Raw genomic sequence first — 23,330 nt, 5'->3', positions numbered from 1 at the left:
GAAAAACTCAGAATCCGGTAGTTATGAACATTGTCTGTACTCTTAAATAAATACAAGATGAGAATCAAGTTTTGTGAGGAGTGACCTAAGCCTTTCAAACTCAGGAAGTGGCTTAGGTCCTTTCTAATAAGGTAGCATTGATTTGGCAAGTTAAAACAGACTACAGAACAAGCCTAGCTTTGTTTTTGTGATGAATCATACCTTGGTATGAGAAGATATAGCATTTTACTCTATTTGTTTCAGATTCAAAAATTTAAGCGTAGGTAGTTAAGACCAAGGGATATTGACTTAGTTATGTTTTCACTGCCCTGTTTGCATTAAGCTAAGGCTGGCAGGTTTCATCTAAACAAGTCACTCACCAGTTTTTTGTTTTTTAACTGGGTGAAAAGTCTGACCTAGAACTGTCATATTTGAAAGCACCTACCATTCTCATTCAGGCTAGTGAGTCAAAGTAATCTCAAGGAAGTTTTGGAAAGTTATATTGCCATCTGAATTTAGGCCCTAGAGTTTTATGAGTCAGAAACAAAGGCCCTATTTTTCCAATATCCAAAGTATAAGATTTTTAATTTTTAAATAAATCCTGTAACTTTTAGTGGTTGGGAGACCCAGAGTGACTTGGAAACTGAAGTTCAAGTGGTGCTATTTCTCTCCCACACCCATATTTCAAGCTGTGAATAACGAAAGAGCAGATATAGTAGATGTGTCTTACTAGAGCCTGCCTGACCCAGTAACAGTAACTGTCCACCACTTGGTGGATAGGTCCACCAATGGCTATTAGCCAGGATGGACAGGGACAGTGTCCCTAGCCTCTTTTTGCCCGAAGTTGGAAATGAGCAACAGTGAATGGAAATTGAATAACCAAGTCTCCCTTTGTTTAGCAGTTGGTTTCCTCTGTTTTTCTCAGAAACTCCCTTTTACTGTTGCTGTGCTTTTCCTACGGTTCATGGATAAGAATGGCCATACTGTGTCAGGCAAAAACCCCATCTAGCCCAGTATCCTGTCTTCTGACAGTGGTTCAACCCAGGTGCCCCACACAGAATGAACAAAGCAAGAAGCATCACGCAGCCTGTTTCAAAATATCCTCCTAACCTGTGCCACACTATGCCTTCTTGTACCCCATAATGAGAAGTAACCTGGACCAAGTACTCGGAGACAAACCTCATCCATTGTCAAAACACTCCATTTAACAAAAGTTCTGTATGTATTTTCTCCTTGAATTGTAACTATCGCTGAGCCTTGTTGGTTTTGGAGTGGGGTTGGTAAAGTGCTCCTCTGGGGATAAGAGGATATTATGGTCTATATAGTCTCACTCTTCCAGTGAGAACACCTTGTGAGTCACTTTGCCCTTGGTATGATGTTACTTGAACTACAGACAAACTGAACAGAATGCCGGATCTCATTTATCTTACGACGACAGCAGACAAAGTAATTTCTTTCTTCTCTTGTAGGTAGATCAAGCAGGACTTGGGAACTGGTGCTGCTGAGCAGAAAATGAATCTGTTTTCCCAACCTCGACTCTCCTGTCAAATGCCATGTCCATGTGATGTCACTGACTTTTCACTAACAGAAGCAATGCAATGCCACAGAATAATGCTGGTTATCTGTGTGTGTGTATGTGTGTATATAACAACATTGCCTGGTTTCCTCTACATTTTTCTTTGTGAAACAAATGTTCCGTAGCAATAGCACAGATGTCACCAGCTCAAGATAGGGAAGAATGTCTTAAGAGAGAAGATGTGATATTTATCTCTTCAACAGAAGAGCCAGAAGTGACCTCTTCTCTGGGCATCCAGATGGTGCAACAGACCTGCCCATAGGTGTCTCCACCTCAAAGTTTGGTTGCTGTGTTTTACCACCATAGTCTTGTTGGAAAGTGTTTTCCAATTGACAGACTCTTAGGTCTCAACTGTCTGTGGTTGTCTCATCTGCTCAAATGTAGCCAGCGATTCTGAGTTCTGGTTCCCGTTCACTGTTCCACCTGGTAAAGCTCTCCTTGAACTGGACCTGTGGGAACAAAAGGCAAGAATGGCCTTGAAAGGTTAGCAGTACCAGCATTACCTGGAGTGTTTTTACCCTGCTGTGATGCATAAAAGGAGACTTAGTGGGACCTTCAGCATTTCCAGGAGACAGAGACAAAGAGGCTACGTCTACACTGGCATGATTTTCCAAAAATGCTTTTAACGGAAAAGTTTTCCGTTAAAAGCATTTTCAGAAAAATCGCGTCTAGATTGGCAGGATGCTTTTCCGCAAAAGCACTTTTTGCGGAAAAGCGTCCGTGGCCAATCTAAACGCGGTTTTCCGCAAAAAGCCCTGATCGCCATTTTTGCAATCGGGGCTTTTTTGCAGAAAACAATACTATGCTGTCTACACTGGCCCTTTTGCGCAAAAGTCTTTTGGAAAAAGACTTTTGCCCGAACGGGAGCAGCATAGTATTTCCGGAAAAGCACTGATGATTTTACAGGAGATCGTCAGTGCTTTTCCGGAAATTCAAGCGGCCAGTGTAGACAGCTGGCAAGTTTTTCCGCAAAATCAAATGATTTTGCGGAAAAACTTGCCAGTCTAGACACAGCCAAAATGTTTAACTTACTGCTTCTGGAGATTTCTCCCTGGCTTACAGAGCTTGGCCATTTTCAGAAGTAGTCTATTTTGACTAAGTGTTTATTACAAACTTTTGTTGTTCAAGTGGATTGTTTTTAAAGGTCCATTTGTACATCAGAGAAGCTACGTTGAGTCATAGATTTTTTGCATAAATGCCAGCAAATAGCTTTAAGATGCCTTGCTGTCGCTCTAGTGGGAGCTCTGCACATATCCACAGGCACAAATAGCCTTATATATTCCATGAAAACGAACACTGGATTTATGTTGTCAAGTTTTTTTCAGAAAAAAAAAATCTCTCTCACAATTTGCTGGCAACTTTGTGACTGAAACAGAGGGGTCAGTTGTTCTACTGCTGTAGATCTGTAAACTCCCTGTGAATTCAGGGAGATTGTACACATATCGAAAGGAAATCGGATGCTACTGAGCCATTTATGAAAAACAAATGTCAACGTGGCACTCAGACTTAAGGGTTCAAAGCAGCAGAGCCTGGACCATGTTCTATTACAGGGGTTCTGGACTTGAGTTCTGCATCAGATAGATGCTGATGCAGCAGAGTAACTCACTGCCATTCTCAGCTGGCTGAACTCCAGTGGCACAGAAAATGGATCTACAAGGTCTAAGTCTGTTGAAACTAAGAGCAGGACATGGCCCCTTTTGCATCTCTGCCTAGTCTACCCCCGCTTGGCCTTGAAGCCACCTTTTAACGTAGCAGCTCCCGGGCTGGAGTTCTGATTTCCCTCTATATGAGTGAAAGGACAAGCCATTCAGTGCTTTTAGTAGTTGCCATTGATTCCATTTGGCCTCATTAGGGATGGAGAGCCAGGAGGCCATTTGCAGCCTGAACAATGACACAGCGGCTTTCCCAGTTCCCTGACTCCAGCCAGGACCTATGGAAGGAGCAGGCTGGCTATACCCATCTGCTGGCATGTAATTTCCTGGAATCAAATGGCCTCCCTCTGCTGTTAACATGTCCCATGTTTCTGTATGTCTGTCCATTTAATCACTGCACACTATAAAACTTCACACAGGAATGCAACAAGGTTTTTACTTACATCGCTTCCTCATATTTTTTCCCTCGATAGAAGTTGCTCTTTTTCATCAAATACAGTAGCACCACATCACAGAAAAAAGCCCCCTGCAAAAGATTGGAGGCAGCATGTTACTGTAATAAGCAGCGGAAAGCCAAAGCATAAACTACCTGTAAAAATTCCCACAACTGCTACATTATCTTCCTGCTGCTCTTCTTAAAACTCACCTGATCTGTGATGCCTACAAAAGGTACTCGCAGCCAGTGTCTTATGGCCATTGCTTATTATGGTAATTATGAGCCTCCAGCTGTCACTTTGGGCTCTCATTTGGGTATTGCATTGACGTGCTTTCCTACACCATAAGCTCTTTGAGGCAGGGACTATCTTTGTTTTACCTACACACAGCACCGAGCACACTGGGGCACTAGAACTATACAAATAATCAGATCTTCAGTCCCAATCCTGCATATGAAAGGTTTTAGCAAAGCAATTATTTCCACTTTACGGGGTCAGAATACCCTGGTCTACTAGATATAACTTAAATAGCTCCAGGGCATCTAAGCACATCGCAAAACCCCTGTGAGGCAAGGCAGTGGTATTATTTAGTCCCATTGTACAGATGGGGAACTGAGGCATAGAGAAATTACATGACTTCCCTAAGGTTCCACATGAAGACTGCAGCTAAACCAGGAATTTAAACCATGTCTTCTAAACCCCACACTAGCACCCTAACCGCTGCACCCTGCTTTCTCTGAGTCATCCATATCCGTTCACTTCAAAGTAACTGGTGACTTCACTACCAAGAAATGCAGCCAGCTTTAAGACTGGTATATGTCGGTATGGAGACCACACCAAATTCTCAATCATCAATATCCTCATTTGCTACACATGGAGCAGGCATGTAGTGTGATCTTATTGAGCTTTTATTCATTAACACAGCAAGACGTCAATTTCCCACAGGTGGAGAATTTTGCCTGAACTGATTTCATACAATGGGACAAACAAGAGGTGAATTGTGACTTGGTGTATTTTTCTTAGATTTATGATGGTTTATAAACTTTATAATGATAATTCAAGGATAATGGGATTCATCTTATCTAGACTTTCACACCAGAGTCATCGCCGTGGTATCTGAGCTAAGAAAGATCAGCATATCCCAGCTGCTTCCTTGTGCGTCTCTCAAGTGCAATAGTAGGTCTAATTTGCAGTGGACACTGATTAAAGGAGAAAAAGTAGGCTTTGGGTCAGTTTGCTGTCTAAGCATGTATACTGTGCTCATTATATAGTGTCTATTCTCCCATGCCAGGGTGCACATAGCAGAGTAAATCATCTGGTGCCTCCCTTTTAAAGGCATGAACCCAACCAATCAGCCTTTCCAAAGAATTTAAGGCTTTTTCAGGCAAACTGTTTATCTTGATAACATCTCAACCATGGGATTTGGACATGGCTCAGGTTCTGATGCTTGTCTGCCATCCATCCATAGGATGATATATTTACTTACTGCACCCATAAGCGCGAGTCCCGAGCCCACGTTGATTATTGTTGGAATGATGTTAAATTTACCTGCCTGAAAGAAAAATAAACCACTTAGTGCTAGCTGAGCAGTTACCACAAGCTGAACTGATGGCCAGAGTTACATTTGGGCTAAATCTGGCTTTATGTTTGTGTTTCATTAGCAGTACATGATGAAAGCCAGCCGGTAGAGTTCCTGAGCATGCTGAGACTACAGACTGAACCTCTCTAGTCCGACACCCTAGGGACCTGACCAGTGCCAAACCAGAGAATTTGCTGAACCACAAGAGGTCAATATTGTCTAGCATCATTACCAACACTTCCACTGCTTACTGGAAACTTAAAAGTCATTAAGGGGTAAATTAGAGCTAAACAACAGCACAGAGCACTGAGAACCAGGACTGGTGGCTGTAAACAAACTTTATGGGCCTGCAGGAAACTTGGCCACACCCATGATAAGTGGACATGTGGTTCACTAAAATCATGCTGGACCATGGATGTTGCTGGACCAGAGAGGTTCAACCTGTAGCGCTACATTCCAATCTGTCTGATAAGCAGCATGGCCCTGCTTGCCTCCCTGAACCTCTGGTGTCACAACAGACTAGGTCACTCCCAAATGCTGATCCTCTTTCTCCAGCTCTACTCCTCAGACTACCATGGATACTGACAGGAAAACAGTATCTTCCATAGACCTTGCACTGCTGGACATCACACGAACCGTTGTCCTCAATGAGAATCAGAAGTATAGAGCAGATACTGACTAATCTATTAATTTCACTTTGAGTCACCCTGTGCTTCCCTTCAGCGTCAGCTGCTCTCCTGGATGTTTTCTTCCCATTGTGCATTAACTCTGAAATAAGGCCTGCCAAGATGCCCTCCCCACCACAAATAAAGGGGTGGTTTTGCCCTAGCACTGCCCTGCTGCACTTTGGTGTTACCCAACAACAAAAGTCTGACTCCACCCTTATTTCTTCCAGGACCAGAAATACCCTGGCATAGGCTGCTCACCTTGCCATTCACCATGACATCAAAGCGTATCCCATAGGCTTTTATCAGTGTTCTGTACTCGACTCCTGCTGCATCCTTGTAATATTTGGCAAATCTAGAAAGCAGAGAATGCAAGAACATTGATTTTCAATCTAGACACCTGCCTCCCTCAAGTAAGACCATATTTGAGTTCACCCTCTCTGTTCAAACCCAGGTATATTTCCCTTTTAAAATTCAGGAGCACATTTGCTTTAACAAGCATGACCTTGTCCTAAACTTGAGGTGTCAAAGGAGAAGGCAGATAGGTTCTAGGTCAGCTAGTTCTTGACATCATGTTTCATTTCTAGCTTTAGCCACAGTGATGGGAAAACCTTTCTTACTGGGTAGACCTAAGCCCACTGAAATCATTGTAATGGCCTCAGCGTACATCTCCTTACCATTACAGTGGGAGAATGGAGGGTAAAAACCCTGCACCTGTTCGACTTCATGACCGGAACCCGGGGATCACACTAAGTGGCTGGCTGACTGTGGGGGGAAGGGTGATTCAGAAGCAGTGCTTAATGCAGAATAGGAAAGACTCAAGCAGAACTCACAGAAGAACTCTGTTATTCTAGATTAGGAATCGCTGCAAATATATCAAGAGTTCAGTATCTGCAGTGCATGGAAGGTACTAGCTTCGCAGAGGGAGGGAGAGAGAAAGAGAAAATTTAAGTAAGTAAAACTTGGAGAAATTGTTAAAAGTCATAGGCTCAGCTGAAACAGAATCTGATTTAACCTAGGAGCTGATACAGTGGTGCTCTGTCCCATCACCGCCTTGGATTACCTGAAGTTGTATCCAGAGGAGATGGATTTTTCTGCAAACTTGTTATCCAGACGGCTAAAAGAATAGTGAGGGTTGCATTCAGAAGGAGGTTTATCAAGATCACAGTCCCATTCAATCTGAATTCCTATCACACCACCCTTAACGAAAGAGAGACATGTTTTCAGTGTGCTTTTTTGTAGCTTGGCTTGTTCATTTTAAAAATCACATCAGCTCCTCCACCGAATGTCCCTCGAGGGAGACGAAAGGTGAGAAGTGGCCTTCCCCGTCCTGAACACATACTCAGATCAGGATAAACCACATTTAGGCAATTGAGATCATTGTATTTTTCTACAGTTATCCTGGCTCTTCCCATGCGGGGCATCTGGAGACTTTTCTCAGAGTACCTTGACACCAACTCCAACCCCACCTAGAAGGACCCATCTGTACTCTCTGTTGTAATGAGGATTTTCATGCCCAGAATGTTCATTAAGTTCCTGTCAGCTGACATGTTTACTTTAGCAAAGAGGACATTCGTACACTAAGATAAAATTCAGCCCTCGGCAGAGGATCAGCATGAGATCTGTGCATTACAAAACCCTCATTGTGTGGGACTTGATAAGGACTTAGGTCTTGGACTGTTTCCTCTGCACAGGGGTGAATGTCACCCTGCACACTAGCTGTAAAATATTCACTGTTTCTTTGGACTTGAAAGGATTCCACAGATAGTATATTCATGAAACCTACCTTTGGCTTTAGGGAGTTTAGTTAAATGTAGTCCTTCAGGGGATCTAAGTAAGAGCTCTGTGTAACTCAAAAACTTGTCCCTTTCACCAACTGTAGTTGGTACAATAAGGGATAGGACCTCACCCATCATGTTGTCCGCCATGGGACACTGTTAAAGCTTGTTGTGGCGGGGGGGGGGTGACAATTTAACACACAAGATCTGGGAGTTCTTTACATAGATCCAAAACTGTCATTTCAACAGATTTTTCAAAACAACATCTTGTGAGCAATTCAAATGCAGCCCCACTGTAAGAAGACAGGCTGTTCTGCCAGACACGGACAATGTACTCTACAATAATGCACAACTGGGCAAGTGGAAATTCTCCAGTCCATGGGATTTAGTATAGGCAAGAGACAATGTGATTCTAAAGTTCAGCAACCTGCCATAGTTCTGGAACTGAGAAGTCCTCATGGAGGGGACAGGTTTTGGCCAGTGGAAGGATTATCAGCTTTTCCAGAGAGAAAGCGTTTGTTTAGCTGGAGAGGTATGTGAGAGAACGAGGAATGGTCATACCTCAGTGGCCATTTTCTGAAAATCGCTCCCAGCCCAGCTCACGAGTTTGCCCAGGTGGAAAATGGGGCAGTACAGGTGCTGCGCACTGTAGCGGCAAGTTTTCAGGTAGGAGTCATCATCAGTGTTTAGCACATTAGTCCTGTAGGTAGGAAACAACAGAACCAGTCCGACCTTTCTCTGTGCCTACCCTGCAGAACAGCAGGAGGCAGATTATCTTCCAAGGCCATAGAGATGAGTCTTCTTTTTGACACCCCTCATAATAATCCAATAGGACAGAAAGGGGCATCCTTGCTATTAACCCTACTATCTTGTGACATCTCTGCAGCCACCCCCAACGACTACATCATCCCACTGTGCTTCAGTGCAAACAAGCCCCGAGCCAGCAAATACATCCACACAGGCAGACTTGTACCCATGCAGACCTGACAGCAAGACCAGGCGCTAAAGAAAGCTCCAACCTTCCTTTAAGGCAGTGACTTTCGGAGCCATATCTGGTGTGGTCCTTCAGTTTTTAAGCAGTGTCCCCCCCCAGGGCTTGGACCTGCCGAGAGGGCAGGGGACTGTACTCAATGACCTCTCAAGGTCTCTTCCAGTTCTATGTGATAGGGTGTGTCTAAACTACACCCCTGTGTCGGCAAAGGGATAGAAATTAGACGTATCGAAAGTGCAAATGAAGCCGGGATTTAAATATCCTGTGCTTCATTTTCATAATGGTGGCCGCCGCTTTTTTTTGAAACGGGGCTTTTCGGAAAAACCCAGCAGTTTAGACGGGGCATTTTCGACAGAAATGCCCCGTTTCAAAAGATCCTGTACTCCTTCTTTCAGGAGTACAGGATCTTTCGAAATGGGGCATTTCTGTTGAAAATGCCCCATCTAAACTGCCATTTTTTTTTGAAAAGCCCCATTTCAAAAAAAAGCGGCGGCCACCATTATGAAAATGAAGCGCAGGATATTTAAATCCCGGCTTCATTTCACTTTCGATACGTCTAATTTACATCCCTCTGCCGACAGAGGGGTGTAGTTTAGATGTAGCCATAGGTATATCTCCAGTGCCTATGAGGAAGGCTGCCAGCCCAGTTCTACTCTAGGGTGGGAGGGGACTATTCCATATACATGGGCTTGTTATTCAGTTAGGCTACATCTGGACTGCAGGCTTCTTTCAGAAGAAGCTTTTCCAAAAGAAATCTTCTGGAAAAACGTCTTTAGAAAGAGAGCATCCACAAACAAAAGCGCATCGAAAAAGCGATCTGCTTTTTCGAAAGACAGCAGCCAATCAACGTGGACACTATCTTGCATTTCAGTTGTGATTACTATGGACGGAGTGGTTACCAGGGCACTTGTGCTTTTTCCTGGAGGCCTCTTCTTTCGAAAAAAAACCCTCTTCCCCGTCCACACACACCTGTTTCTGAAAGAGCTCTTTCGGAAAAAGGCTTCTTCCTCGTAGAAAGAAGTTCACTGCTGTCAGAAAAACTCCTACATTCTTTCGACTTTCTGTCGAAAGAACACAATTGCAGTGTGGACGTAAGTGTAGTTTTTCTGGAAAAACTGCAGTGAAGACATATCCTTCGATTAATACAAACCCTATGATGGAAATAAAGGGTCGTATTGATCCCATTGGTGAATGCTGTGACAACTAGGATACATATAGCCAGACGAGACAGCTGTCAAAGACTACGTGGGAAGCTTTCACCAGTCTGAAAATCTTCCCCCTAAGCTGAAATCCTTCATTGCCTTCCCTGCTCCTACATAAGCAGGAGCCAAGTACTCTCCTCTGGTTACCAACGGACGGGAGAACTCAGGAGCTATTTGGATTATTGACAAGAGAAAAATGCTGTGAGAGAAAGTAAGTGAGACAGGAACATACTTACTTGGAGAATTTAAACTTAGGGAAGCGGATCGAGTTTTTGATGTAAACTGTGAAGTTTTCTGCACTCGCTAAAAGCGGTTTCCTGAAAGAGAGGGGTCAAAGTTCACTTGGGCTTATACTCATTGTTCTTCTGCCCGTTATGTGGACAATTAACAGACATGTAGTAAGCAGACTTAGAGTCCAATCCTGAAAACCACTTCTGGAGACAGAGAAAGGGCTGACGCCCCTATTGAGAAACAGTTCTGTTCCACACTCTTCCCCTTTGGCCAGCCCCCTTCGGTTGTCCTGTTTTGTCAACGAGTTGTTTAAGGAAAGGGCAGTGTTAGAGGGAGTCAGGGAACAGCAAGAGTGGGAAGTTGCCCCGCAAGAAGCACGTGCACTATCTTTAGAAGGAGCAAGACACAGGCCCCACAGCATCCTCCATGCCAAATTTCCAGCTGCGATGGCACATGTTAAACGTCGCAGATGTTTTCTAATCTCGTGCATTCAGGCCAACGGGAATCTCTCCAAATACAGCCCAGTGACTTATCCTCATTTGCTTCTTAGCAAACAGAGTTGTGCTTCAAAATAAGACAAAACCAGGCAACTCATGCTCAGTAACAGCGCAAGAAGAGGAACATACTTGGGCTTGAATTTTTTCTCCACTGGACACCAGGCTAATATTTCACATGTCCCATTGATGTTGCTCCTGGCTTTCAAACAGCGGCCGGTCTTGACCCCTGTGGTGAAAACAAGGTCATGGAAAAGGTCACTCAAAGCTGGCACCTCCCTTTTCCCTGGCCCACTAGAACTGATTAAATGAGTTCACTGGAATCCTAAACCCTCGGGGCTCTAAAGTGTTCTCTCCCGGCTAGAACAACGGCTCTGTTGTTTTCTGAGCAGACTCGGGGTATGCGGGCAGGGTGACTGTAAGCCATCTGGCTCAGCAGAGCTCCTACTTCAAAAGGACTGTAAACAAGTCAGTGAGCTCAGGGCGTGTCTACACTTAAAAGTTTAAAGTGCAGCAGCAGCACTTTACGCTGAAGGCATGGTCACAGCAGCACAAGCGCTGGGAAAGAGCTCTCCCAGCACTCTGTGCACAGCACCACAGAGAGGGGGGTTGTTAATAGATAAACAGATCAAATAGATAGCCTCAGGGTCTCCATCGTTATTTGCTGACGTCAGTCTCAGGACTGCTGAGGGGCACTGCTGCCCGGCTCAGGCTGGGCTGCCTGGTACAGCTGATTCACTTCAGGAAAGCCAGGTGACCCAGGTCATTTTGGATGTAAGAGCCAGGCTGCTGGGAATCATCAGCCAGGCGTGGCAGCACTCCAGGAGGGCAGGAAGTAACATCTATGGCTTCGGGCTAACAAAACATACAAGGATAGGTATGTTTGGGTAGTGACACACCAGCCTCCCTCTCCCCAGAAAGGACCATGCCTGGGGATACTGCCCAGACCTAAAGCCCTAGACCCAGCTGCTCTGGAGTGCCCAAGGCTCTTGCCCAGTGAAAGCAATGGGCACATCCCATCTCCTGTTAGAAAGGAGTGTCCTGATAACATGTGCTGTAAATACATATTTGCCTTGTGTTCTCCTTTGCCCCTCCCTGGCTGTGCACAGGTAAAGAGTTCTGCAGCCTGGGCAGGTCAGTCTCCCGGAACGCAGGCCATGCCACTACTCCGGCACACCTCTCCTCCACAGCGCCCTACCCAGGGAGTCGCCGCGCTAGTCGGTATCTGCAAAAGCAATGAGGAATCCCCGGGCCCCGTAAAGCCCTAATGGATTTATCTGAGCGTGAGCTGTCGTGGGCAAAGACCCACTTCGAGGTGCATTGGAGTGGAAATTACAAATTCCCAGCCTCTGGGATTTCCATTCCAGTGCATCTGACAAAGTGGGTTATACCCCTCAAAGCTTATGCGCTAGTAAATCAGAGTCTTTAAGGGGCCCCAGGACTCAGAGCTCTTCACAGAGATATTCATGCGTTGGGCAACTCCTCTGGAACCAGACTCCCACCTGCTGCATTCACAGTCAAGAACATGCGGTAAAATCTCTGTGCCAGGGAGATCCTTGGGAATTCTGCCATATATTTAATGCCAACCACAGGGAAACCTGCTAGGCCCAGGCTAGGTGCTGTAGGCAGCAGACCCTGTCCAGCTGCTGCTACCAATGTGTGTCCCAGGACAGGATGCAAGTCAAGCAGTGGTGAAAATACATTATTAACGTCATTTACCTCAGCTTTGTGCTCATGAAAAGAGAAGACTAAGGACACTGGTTAGGGCCATGTGCTCCTGATTTCCCCACAGCTCTCCTGATACAGGTCCCTCCTGCAGGACGCCCAGCTATTCTAGTCCTGGGTCCGCCCCCGGCCACTTTCCCAAGACACCTGAATCCGGACCTACATCCCATTTCTCACCGAGACACCCCATAAAGCTCTGCCGTGACCCAGCCAGCCTGACCTGCAACACCTGTTATTCTGAGTCAGGGACTCCCATATATCTCTCCCTCCTTTTCCAATAGCCTTCTAAAGAGGAGAATCGTCTTCCTCCAAAGGAAAGCTAACTGCACAAGAAGGCGTGCGGGTGGGGGAGGAGCTCATCTCTTACCATTGCCAGCTATCACAGCTTCCCCCGCAGGGCAGTCCCTGTTCTTGATGCACTGTGCGTCTGGAATGCCAGTACTCTGCAAAGCAGACGATTGCAGCAAGTAAGGCATGTGATAGAAAGCATCATGTGCTTCCGCTGGAATGCTCCTCCACAGCGAGCTTCACGTGCCCTCCTCCCCAAAAGCTCTTAGACGTGTATTCCGAGGACCTGAGGAAAAGGGGCACATCTCAGCCTTCCTAAATTCTCATCCACTCTGGCGGGATGAGCAAGTGTTTTTATAGGGGAGTAAAATATTATGGTTTTCCATCCTCCTCCTCCTCACAGGAATTGTGGCAGGCTTTCAAAAGCAGCTAAGTGATTTAGAAACTTGAATTCCTTGTGCTCCCAAGTCAGTTAGGTGCTTGAGGAAATCCCATCCTTTCTCTGGACCGGCATTTAGGAGAAAGAATGATTTCAAGGATTGCAAGGGTGATTTCAATAATGAGTCCAAAATAAATAGGGGATGTGGGAGGGGGTGGTGAGAGAAGGAAGGGAAAAAGGGGGAGAAAAAGTCAATTAGAGTGTTCATGTTACATGAAACTGATAAAGAAGGTGCAAATTGTTCTTAGGTACCTATTGTTTATCCTAAAGACTTAAAAAACAAACAATGGGAACTTAAGAACAATTTGCACCTTCTCTATCAGCTCCCTGTTACTTGAACACTCTAACTGACATTTTTTCCCCCTTTTTCCCTTCCTTCTCTCCCTCCCCCATCTCCTATTTATTTTGCAGCTGGACCTTTAATACTCTGGTCATCTGAAGAAGTGGGTTGTGCCCACAAAAGCTCATGACACCATCTACATGGTTTTTTAGTCTTTAAGGTGCTGCTAGACTATTCGCTGTTTTTTAGGTTTTTCCAGTTTACCCTAACTCGGCTCCCCCCTGAAGCTTTTCCATAATGAGGTCACCTTTACAAAGAGCCACTGATTGCATCCCTTATGCAATGGGAACCACATAAAATAGCATTCCCCTGGAGGGGAGGGAATGTGTAGTTTAACCAATGGGCGTGCACACTCGTCCTCCGATAACAAACCAGTAATGCACTCGGTGATGGGGTCTACATGTCATGTTATCTTTTTACACCAGGCCAATCCCTAGCATTTGAACAATTGTGAGGAGAGCAATGAGAGAAAAACAGATTGCATGCCCTCCCACCGGTCTCCAAAACCAAGCAGGAGGAAACAAAACTATTATGAAAGTGATGATAACACACTACCTTTGCTTTCACCTACAAGTTCTCTCATCTTGAAATAAAGCAGAAACATCCTATTTGATTGTCTCTGAGGGGTGGCCGTATTAGTCTGTAACTTTCAAAACAATGAGTAGTTCTGTGGCATCTTAGAGCATCAGGAGCTTTTGCAAGCAAAACCCACTTCATCAGATAAGCTGGAGAGGGAAGCAGAAACCCAGAATTTATAACAGAAAAAGAAGGAGAGAAGGTACCTGTCAATTATAGGACCAGAGCTAATGAGGCTAATTAAGTGGGCTGGAAGTGTCCTACACTTAGCTTTTGATGTAGGTGTTACATGCAGAGGAGACTGGCTTTATAATGCAACATCCAGTTAATGTCTTTGTTCCATCCCAGGGAAACAGTGTCACATTTGCAGATGAAAGACAGAGTGCGGAATTGACATTCATCTGCAAATCAGACACTGTGTCCCTGGGGTTCTGTTATTCCTCTCCAGCTCACCTGATGAAGTGGGTTTTGCCTATCTGAGTGGACACATTCTTATTCCTCCACCATCTCTGCATGTGACGCTCACCTGGCCACTTGAGGGCAGTGTTGTCTTGCCCAGCTAAGCTCCGGTTACCTAGCAGGCCTTTGGAGTGCTTAATTTCAGATAACTTCTTTCGACAGATAGGGAGCCCAGCCCTGAAAGCTTGTTATCAGCACACACTGGCTTTCCCAGCTGCCTGACAGGTTGACCACTGCTGGGGTTTGCTACAAAAATGGGCCCAGGTTAGGGCGACATTAATAAGGACGTTGGCGAGATGGTAAATAATGGAGCAAAACATTTCAACGTGCTTATGACTGACAGCAGCCTGGCCAGTTCAAGCTCTGGACACGAATGAACTGGGACACCACGGAGTCCCTTACGACAGGTGTTTAAGGGACAGGTAAGTGTTGAGAGACAGGAAGTGATCTCAGGGAATAGTTATAGTTTGCAGAAAGCCCACAGTACCGTCATTTGTAGTGTAGGACGGGGACAGGCTCCCCTCTCGCCGAGCCAACCAGGGCAAGCTCTGGGAAAGAGAGCAGTAGATGTTGTGGCTCCTCCCTCATAACCACAGACACATGCTGCTCTCTACGACTTTGTCTGCTCTTCTGAATTTAAAATGCCACGGCGGCAGTGCTTTAATGTGGCAGTCTGGTCCCAGCAGGAGGGCTGGGAGAGAGCTCTCCCAGTGCTGCAGGAAACCATTTACTCGAGCACTTGACAGCTCTGTAACTTGCTGTACTCAGGGGAAAGAGGGTGTTTTAGTCACACTCCGGAGCGAGAAAGCTACAGTGCAGTAAAGTGGCCATGCAGACCAGCCCTACCTGCCCAGCGAGAAAAGGACTGAACTACAAAGCTGGGAGAAGCTGGTGTGAGGCTGCAGCTGATCTGAAAATTCGCACACAAGCCCCAGGAGGCTGTCTGTCGGACACACGAACAAAAGAAAGGAGACTTGTCTGAATCAGCACACAGGGCCAAGGTGCAGTGCTCCTTGTAAGCTGAGTGCTTTGGCGGCCACCGGGCAGAGATTCAGCTGCTGTCCAGCTGATTAGCAGAGTGCCCTCAGCTGGCATTATGTGTTTCTGCTGGTGGTGCACATCTGCACACACATCATAAAATTTATTCCACCCACGGATAGGAAAACTTAGAGGGAACTTTGCCCAGGAGGAGGTGCTGGGGAGTCCAGAAAACAGGAGAAAGGCTGTCCCAAAGGTCTGAAAGAGTTTGTATTTGTGCCAGGACTAAACAGCTAAGACCTCACAAAGGGGAACACTCTTGTAAGTATTCCAGCCAGACTGTAAATGACGGCAAACTAAAAGGGATGAATCTGCCTGCCGGGCTACTTCAAGCGATGAGAAGGCGCTCTGAGATCACCCCTGACTACCGGTCCTTTCTTTGGGCGCCGCTGCAGGAGTCTTCTCTACATGGAACCCAGGATGGTTCCACCTGGACTCCATTTAATCTCCTCTTACAACCACTCGCCTTTGGCCAAAGGTTACCTTTCTCTAACGGACCGTATGCTGTTATGGCCTGCTTTCCAGTGGTGCTGAGATCCGGCACCTCTGACTGGAGTCAAGGGAGGATACAAAGGGCTCAGCATCTCTGCAAATTAAGCCATCTGATTCTGCCCTCCCCTCTCCCCAAGGTTAATCCACCTCTTCCCTTGTGGAGTTACTCTAGGAGAACCCTGAACCCTCCGCTTATAGCCTCCCAAGTACTCAACTTTCCTCTTTGTCGGTCATATCCCTATTTGAGACGGGGAGTGAAGGAAGTGGGGGGGGGGGCAGCTCTTCCTACCTCAGGGCACGCGTCCTGCCTCTGGTTTGGGGTCACAATCAGATTTGTAATAACGAAGAAAACATTTTCACCCTGGAAAAAAGAAAAGAGGGAATGACTGATAAATGCTTTTTAGCTCATAGGATCTGCTCTAAAACATTAGTGCTAGAAGACCCAATCCCAGCAGGTGTGTTATTTTATAATAAAAGAAATCTAGTTCTTATCGAGCACTTCTCAGGTGGTAGCGTCTTCAGGAGCTGATCCAACTGTGCCAACTTTCCTCCACTCCCTACACTGGCGTCCTACAGAGCAGCAAGTCATGGTCAAGGTCTTGGCTCTTATTTTCAAGATGCTCAAGAGCCTGTCTCCATAAGCACATGTAAAGGAACCTTAAGGTTCAGAATAAGGACTATGGTCAACAACTCCACCTCTCAGGCCCAGAGGATCTGTCTGCCCACGCAGGTAAAGCTCACCTGTGCAGAAGACAGTGCTTTCTTGGGGGCTGGTCTCAGACTGTGGAATGACCCTTCCCAGAATCAGGGACCATCCCAACTACTCACCACCTCTTCAATCTGCTCTTCTCCAACCTGCCTTCTCCAGTATAAACTCAGAGCAACATGCACATCAAAAATATCAGTAGCAAAACAAAATGCTCCTTGTCGAGGGATGACAACAAAAAGGCTAAACTACAGGCATCAGATGCTGGTCACATTGCTCAATACACTGCTGGAAAATGCTCAGCTACTACAGCGAGGAAAGCAGGATAAGGACTGTACAGAACAGATTTTAATTGCTGCAGCGACGTACAGGCACACACCTACTGGTTCTGTATTATTAATGGCATTGACTAAACATGCCAAGAGTGATGGTCTATAACCACACCAAGGAGGGGCTCTGTGATGCACTGTGTTTGCCGGGGTAGCCAATGGAAGACACTTTATTTAGTAGCCCATTACCTGGCTTTTAAAAATACATTTGGTTCTAAATTCACATCCTGTTTTGCTGCATTCCTGGGGCCAGCAACCCACAGTACCTGAGGCATTTGGGAATGGGTCTGAGTGAAATGCATTAACCTTGGAGCATAATCCAGAGCCGAAACTAAATCCTCTAGAGACCTTGGAAGCAGCATTTGCCAGCTCTGTTCACTCTCCTTTCGAAGCACAGCCCCTTACTGTGTAAGTTCTAAGAGCAGCTGCTGTCTGACAACTGATCAAATTGGGATAGAAATAGTTGTGTGTCCACATAGTGCTTCACTACCCACATTGCTCTATGCCAGTGGGAATTTCCCAGTCTTCCCCAGCATCAATCCAGTAACTGGTGCTGCATCAGCTTGAGGCACTACTGCATAACACGGAAGTATTTGCGAAAAAGGAATCAGCCACAGTGTCTTTTGCTTTGTGATTTTTTGCAGAGCAAATGACTTACTTCCTCCCCTGAAACGAGTGAGGCAGCTCAGTGTCAGAGCAAAGCATAAGCAGCCATGGGAATGAGCCATGACAATGATCTGCATCTTTTTCTTGCTTCTGATACACCCACTTTTCCCTGTTCATCCCACTCCGATCCACTGCAGAGGAAAAAAACTCCTGGGCCAACGTGTCTGTAGTGTCAAGTGCCATCTCTAGAGTTAGGGGAGGACATATTTTTAAAACACAGTACACCAGGAGGTACTACACTAGGGTGACACATAGTGATGGGGTCAGTGACAAATCATGGTGCACGAGTCATGTTGAAAATAATCATCAGTGTCCCTGTTTGGTTTTTGCAGATGGACACATATTCCCGACACCTGGCATGAAAGTCCAGGAGACCAGTGAGGGTGGTCAGAGTTTTGAGGCATTGCAACCATTCATCACACCAAGTCCTATTGCACATTACAAGCTGCCATGTACATTGCTCTTGGTTTACTGTCCTCTGTAATGAAATTAATGGGCAGCAGGTTTAAAACAAAAGGAAGTTCATTTTCACACAGCACATAGTCAATCTGTGGAACTCCTTGCCTGAGGAGGCTGTGAAGGCTAGAACTATAACAGGGTTTAAAAGAGAACTAGATAAATTCATGGAGGTTAAGTCCATTAACAGCTATTAGCCAGGATGAGTAAAGAATGGTGTCCCTAGCCTCTGTTTGTCAGAGGGTGGAGATGGATGGCAGGAGAGAAATCGCTTGATCATTACCTGTTTGGGTCACTCCCTCTGGGGCACCTGGCATTGGCCACTGTCGGCAGACAGGATACTGGGCTGGATGGCCCTTTGGTCTGACCTAGTATGGCCATTCTTATGTTCTGCACTACCTCATTACCTCCATGAGTTGTCTCAGAGAAGTCTGCCAAAGACTGGGGAGGGCCAGACGTTCTGCCCTGCACCTCCTTTTTTTCCTGCACATGCTTTTGTGCACATGCAACCAACTGTGAAAGCAAAAGAGGACGTGCAAAGGGCCGTCTGTAAGTGCTAGTCGGGGCAGCTCCCAGCCCTGTCTGCAGCTATCCAGTACGTGCTCCCAGACAGGTACAGCTGTGTAAGGGAATGGGCAGATGTGACACTTCTATTGAATGGAGCAGGGAGCCAGGACGGTTAAACCGGATCCTTTATTTAAGCATATACCCTGCACCACCATCATCTTATTCTTCTGCCTCCTCCTCTGGGCTTCCGCCAGAGTCTTCCGATAGGCACTGCATTTGTTTATGCCTGCTCTGTTCAGGCAGAGCAGTGGTGGGCAAACTGCAACCCACTGCGGTTCTATGCGTGGCCCATGAGACATTTTGTTTACTGTTGCCCACACACAGGGTTGCCAGTTCTGCTGGATCATCCCTGACAGGTGTCTGTCCAACCTGCTCTTAAATATCTACAATGATGGAGATTCCACAAGCTCCCTAGGCAACTTATTCCAGCGTTTAACCACCCTGACAGGAAGTTTTTCCTAATGTCCAACCTAAACCTCCCTTGCTGCAGTTTAAACCCATTGCTCCTTGTCCTAAAATGACACACAGGTAAAACAAGGGCACGTGGAGTGCGGTGCATGCTGGTTATACACACAGCACTGCCTGCGAGCACCATGTGCGCCCTCTGCAGCCAATCAAAGCGCTGCTATGCTTCCATTGGCTCACCCCGCACATTCTACGTCTACAAATGCAGTGAGCAAAACCGCCCCATCCCAGGAGACTGTCTTGGTTATGACAACCCTGCGGCCCACTCCTGGGCATCAGCAGAGCTACAGAGACTGCCCACTTCGTCCCAGTCTTGCCAATAGCAACCAGGCAGGAATCTCCCATCCCCCTTCCCCCCCAAAGCACAGGGGAGTCGGCAACGGTGCAAACCTGTGGGGGGATGACATAATCGGCGACGTCCCACAACCTCTCCCCCAGCTCGGAGGTGTTGGTGAAAGCCACGCCCTTCAGCTTGGTGATGACGGAGCTCTGGATGGAGGTGTCCGAGTCCTGGTAGCCTTTCTTGACAATAAATACCCACCTGTGAACAACACAGCAGGTAGCAGCATTAGCTCGCATGGCCAGCTGGATGGGCCCGCATGGCAAGGGAGCTAGAGAGGGGCTTGCGCTGAGGTTAAGCCCTTTGGAAACAAACCACTGGTCCAGCAAATCCCCCAAGGACTCAACCGCCGAACGTTTCCAAGGCACCCAAAACACGATGGCTAATAGACTCTGCAGCACGTTCCCTCCGCTGATCTCCCAGCTCCTGAGAACAGGTCAGAGCATCGTTATCACACAAGGACGCGTGAAGGGACATGACTTGCCCAGCACCATGCTAACTCTGTGGCAGAGCTGCGCATGCAAGGTCCCGGCTCAGCTCATACCCAGTAGCTAGTGTGTAACTCAGGTGGTTTTCACACTTCTTTTCTCACCATCTGGTTGAAGAAAATTGTTGATGCTCGTGACCCAACATATTATATGATGGGCAGGCTGGGGCGGGGGAGCGGGAATGAGAGGTCTGGGATGCTGGAGGGGGCTCTGGGTTGGGGGTTGGTGCTCATGGTTTGGCACAGGCTCACTTGCAGTGACTCCCGGTCGGTGGTGCAGTGGGGGTGCTGAGGCAGCTTCCTGCCTCTCCTGGCACCGCGGACCATGCTATGCCCCGGAGGTGGCCAGCAGCAGGTCTGGCTCCTACGTGGAGGCACACAAGCAGGTCTGCACACTGCTCTCGCCTGTGGGTACAGACCCCACCCCACAACTCCCATTGGTTAGGAATTGGCCAATGGGAGTGTGGAGCCAGTGCTCAAGGCAGGAGCAGCGCACGGAGCCCTGCGTCCAGGAGCCAGATAAACAATACAAATGTTATAATAGGCCACCGATTGCCAGCCCCGCAGCTGGTCCCTGCTAGGGCGATGCAGCCCAGGAAAGAGGGCAGGGATTGCTTACAGAAATCCTCAGGGGGTGTTCCCAGCTGGGACAGGCTCTTTTATACATCAGTACAACGGAACCAGCATGTCTGAGCTGACATCCCTTCCCGGGGCAGGGTTTGTTGCCCAGACTCCAGCCATCCTGTCCAGCAGGAGCGGTCGCCCTGCTGCATTCAGACACCACATGGCTCTTCCCATTGAGAGTCTGTAGCAGGGCTGGGCAAGATGCAACCCGGGCGCTGGCTCTGGCTTGCGGGCAGCATCTGGCCGCTTCCTATTTATATCCTGCTGCCCACGCCACGGAATTTCCAGCTGGTGTCTCAGGCAGCAGAGTCTAGTTCAATGGCTCACGGCTCCTGGTCGCGGCAGCAAAGGGGTTAACACGACCACAATCACATGTAAGTACATGGTACTACAGGTATGTATGAGGCTACGCACACCAATGAAAGGGAACGGCCCATTCTGTTTTCAGTGTTTCCCAGGCAGCAGGCACTTGAGTATCCTCTTTTCCCTGGGGAGGGGTATCAGACCGACAGTATTCCTCCTTTAAGAGCTAACACATGCTAGTCTCCCATCCCCGTTCTGCCAACTAATGTACACAGACAGCAACTGTTCGCCTTTCTATAAATAGACCCAACCGGCAGAGTGACTCTGCGGTATTTATTCAGCCCAGCTGGGGGAAGGAGCGGGGGCACTCAAAGGACAAACAGCTATGCTGGTATTTTTGGTTGGAGACTCAGGAATAGCTTCCTGGATCATTTTGGGAAGCCCCTGACACTGGAGGGGAAGCAGCATGTGCATCACACAGAATGCATCAGCCAGCTGGGACCCAGAGCCCCATCCCTCAGAGCCCGATCCCGTGAGGAGTGAAGAGCTGAGTTCCATGAGAGATGAGGACACTCCGGAGGTTGCCGGATCCTCTTTTAGCAGTGCTGGAGCAGTCGCCATGCCAACCATTCCTGCTCTGAAATATACGTGAGGCAGTCCACAGAAGTGCCACCTCCCTCCACATTCCTGTCGCTGCAGTCTATCCCGGCAAAGGAATGTGCCATTCAGTACTGTCCTGTTTTGCTCTCAGCCACCATCACATCCAGAATCCTGCATTTAATAGAGCTGCCTGACCTGGCATTTCCCAAGTGTCAGCAGTAACAGCCACAAACACTCCTGCGTCTAACACAGGGTAGCTACAGTGGTTTGGGACCCTAGTTACAGAACACTGAAATAAGGACATAAATAATCCATCATCAGGCCAGAGTAACCATTCGCTCTATTTTCAAACCTCATGCTAATCTTACTTGGTAAAGGGGGTGGTGGGAGGTATCTAAATATTTCCCCTGAGAGACTCTGGATATTCAGGTCTTATTTTACACACAACCCTGTGTTCAGTAGGACATTCAACCATTCATATTAAGGCAGATAAAGCACTACAGAGCCCTCCCTGTAAATACACATCTCTCATTACAGCCACGCCACCAAGCTCCATCAGACCCAGACCCCACTTACCCCACCAGGTAAGCCAGGATGGAGAGCTGCACCACTCGATAGAGTATTCCCACCTTCTTGTTCTTCGCAATGACATATTTTTCAGTTTTATAATCGAAGAGGGACAGGCACAGTCCCTTCCAGCCGACCTGCCCCATTCTCCCTGCTCGCCCTGCATCAGTGACAGACTGAAAAGGCAGCTCTAGCAGGATGGGTTATTCACACGTGCTCTGAATTGAAACCTGACCACACCAATCCCTGCAGAAAAACTGCCAATCTCCACCCTCCTACTCAGCTGCTGTCAAGCAAGCAGAGGCACCTTCCTCGCAGCCAGTATTGCAGTAACAACATAAAGCTTATGAGGAACATTTTAACCGGCCTGGGCACTATTCAGTCATGGATTTTAAAGCAGCCATTCTTCCATAAAGAAACGTCACCTGCCAGTTACAGAGAGCGCGCGCGGGGAATTGGCATTCATCTGCAAATTTGACAGTTTCCCTGGGCTGGAACAAAGACATTAACTGGATGTTACATTATAAAGCCAGTCTCCCCTGCATGTAACACCTCATTTTTACGTCAAAAGCTAAGGATGGAGCACTTCCAGCCCACTTAGTCTCATTAGCTCCAGTCCTACAATTGACAGGTACCTTCATCCCCTCTTCCCTTTTCTGTTTTAAAATACTGAGTTTCTGTTATTCCTTCATCATCTAAGGAAGTGGGTTGTGCCCACAGAAGCTCAACCATATTTTTGTTAGTCTCTAACGGAATGTCTAGGCTACAGGCTTTTGTCGACACATACTGTCGACAAAGCTCCTGTTGACGAAGAGCGCGTAGACTACACCCATTTCTGTCGACAAAGCAAGTCGCTTTGTCAACATGACAGTGTAGACGCAAAGGACAGTGTAGATGCAGTAACTGCTTCTGTCAACAGAACTTTGTCGACAAAAGGCGTTATTCTTCGTAGAATGAGGTTTACAGCTGTCAACAAAACTGCCACGTTCTGTCGATGTTATGTTGACAGAACTCAGCGGCAGTGTAGACGTAGGTATAGTTTTGACAACAAAAGTCCACTTTTGTCGACAAAACCCTGTAGTCTAGACACACCCTAAGGGTACGTCTACACAGCAGCATTATTTCGGAATAACTATGCGAGCGTCTACACAGCAAGTCCGTTATTTTGAAATAATTTTGAAATAACAGGTGGCTTATTTCAGCATTTGTAAGCCTCATTCCACAAGGAATAACGCCTCTTCCGAAATAGCTATTTTGAAATAGTGCCTGTGTAGACAGGACG

General features: G+C 47.0%; 1 protein-coding gene across 3 annotated transcripts; it reads right to left on the bottom strand.

Annotated features, from left to right (window-relative positions):
• Window positions 1-1,177: 1,177 nt before the first annotated feature.
• P2RX5 (purinergic receptor P2X 5) lies at window positions 1,178-22,556 on the bottom strand. Of its 3 annotated transcripts, XM_006138686.4 has the most exons (12): window positions 22,058-22,451; window positions 19,518-19,668; window positions 16,228-16,299; window positions 12,674-12,749; window positions 10,714-10,810; window positions 10,093-10,173; window positions 8,225-8,363; window positions 6,949-7,085; window positions 6,147-6,240; window positions 5,128-5,193; window positions 3,651-3,733; window positions 1,178-2,004 (listed from the first exon to the last, which is right to left on the bottom strand). In XM_006138686.4, exons 1-12 carry the CDS (start codon window positions 22,192-22,194, stop codon window positions 1,896-1,898), a joined length of 1,242 nt encoding a protein of 413 aa, XP_006138748.2. In that variant the 5' UTR covers window positions 22,195-22,451; the 3' UTR covers window positions 1,178-1,895. The 3 variants fall into 3 exon arrangements, with proteins under 3 accessions (XP_006138748.2, XP_075760745.1, XP_014436883.2); XM_075904630.1 differs by lacking the exon at window positions 8,225-8,363 and having other exon boundaries at window positions 6,949-7,002; window positions 22,058-22,556; XM_014581397.3 differs by lacking the exon at window positions 5,128-5,193 and having other exon boundaries at window positions 22,058-22,548.
• Between the last annotated feature and the right edge of the window lie 774 nt (window positions 22,557-23,330).

This window comes from Pelodiscus sinensis, chromosome 21, assembly GCF_049634645.1.
Source record: "Pelodiscus sinensis isolate JC-2024 chromosome 21, ASM4963464v1, whole genome shotgun sequence".
NCBI classification, from domain to species: Eukaryota; Metazoa; Chordata; order Testudines; family Trionychidae; genus Pelodiscus; species Pelodiscus sinensis.
Note: the sequence above shows the minus strand (reverse complement) of the source record. Positions and strands in the feature narration are given on the sequence as shown.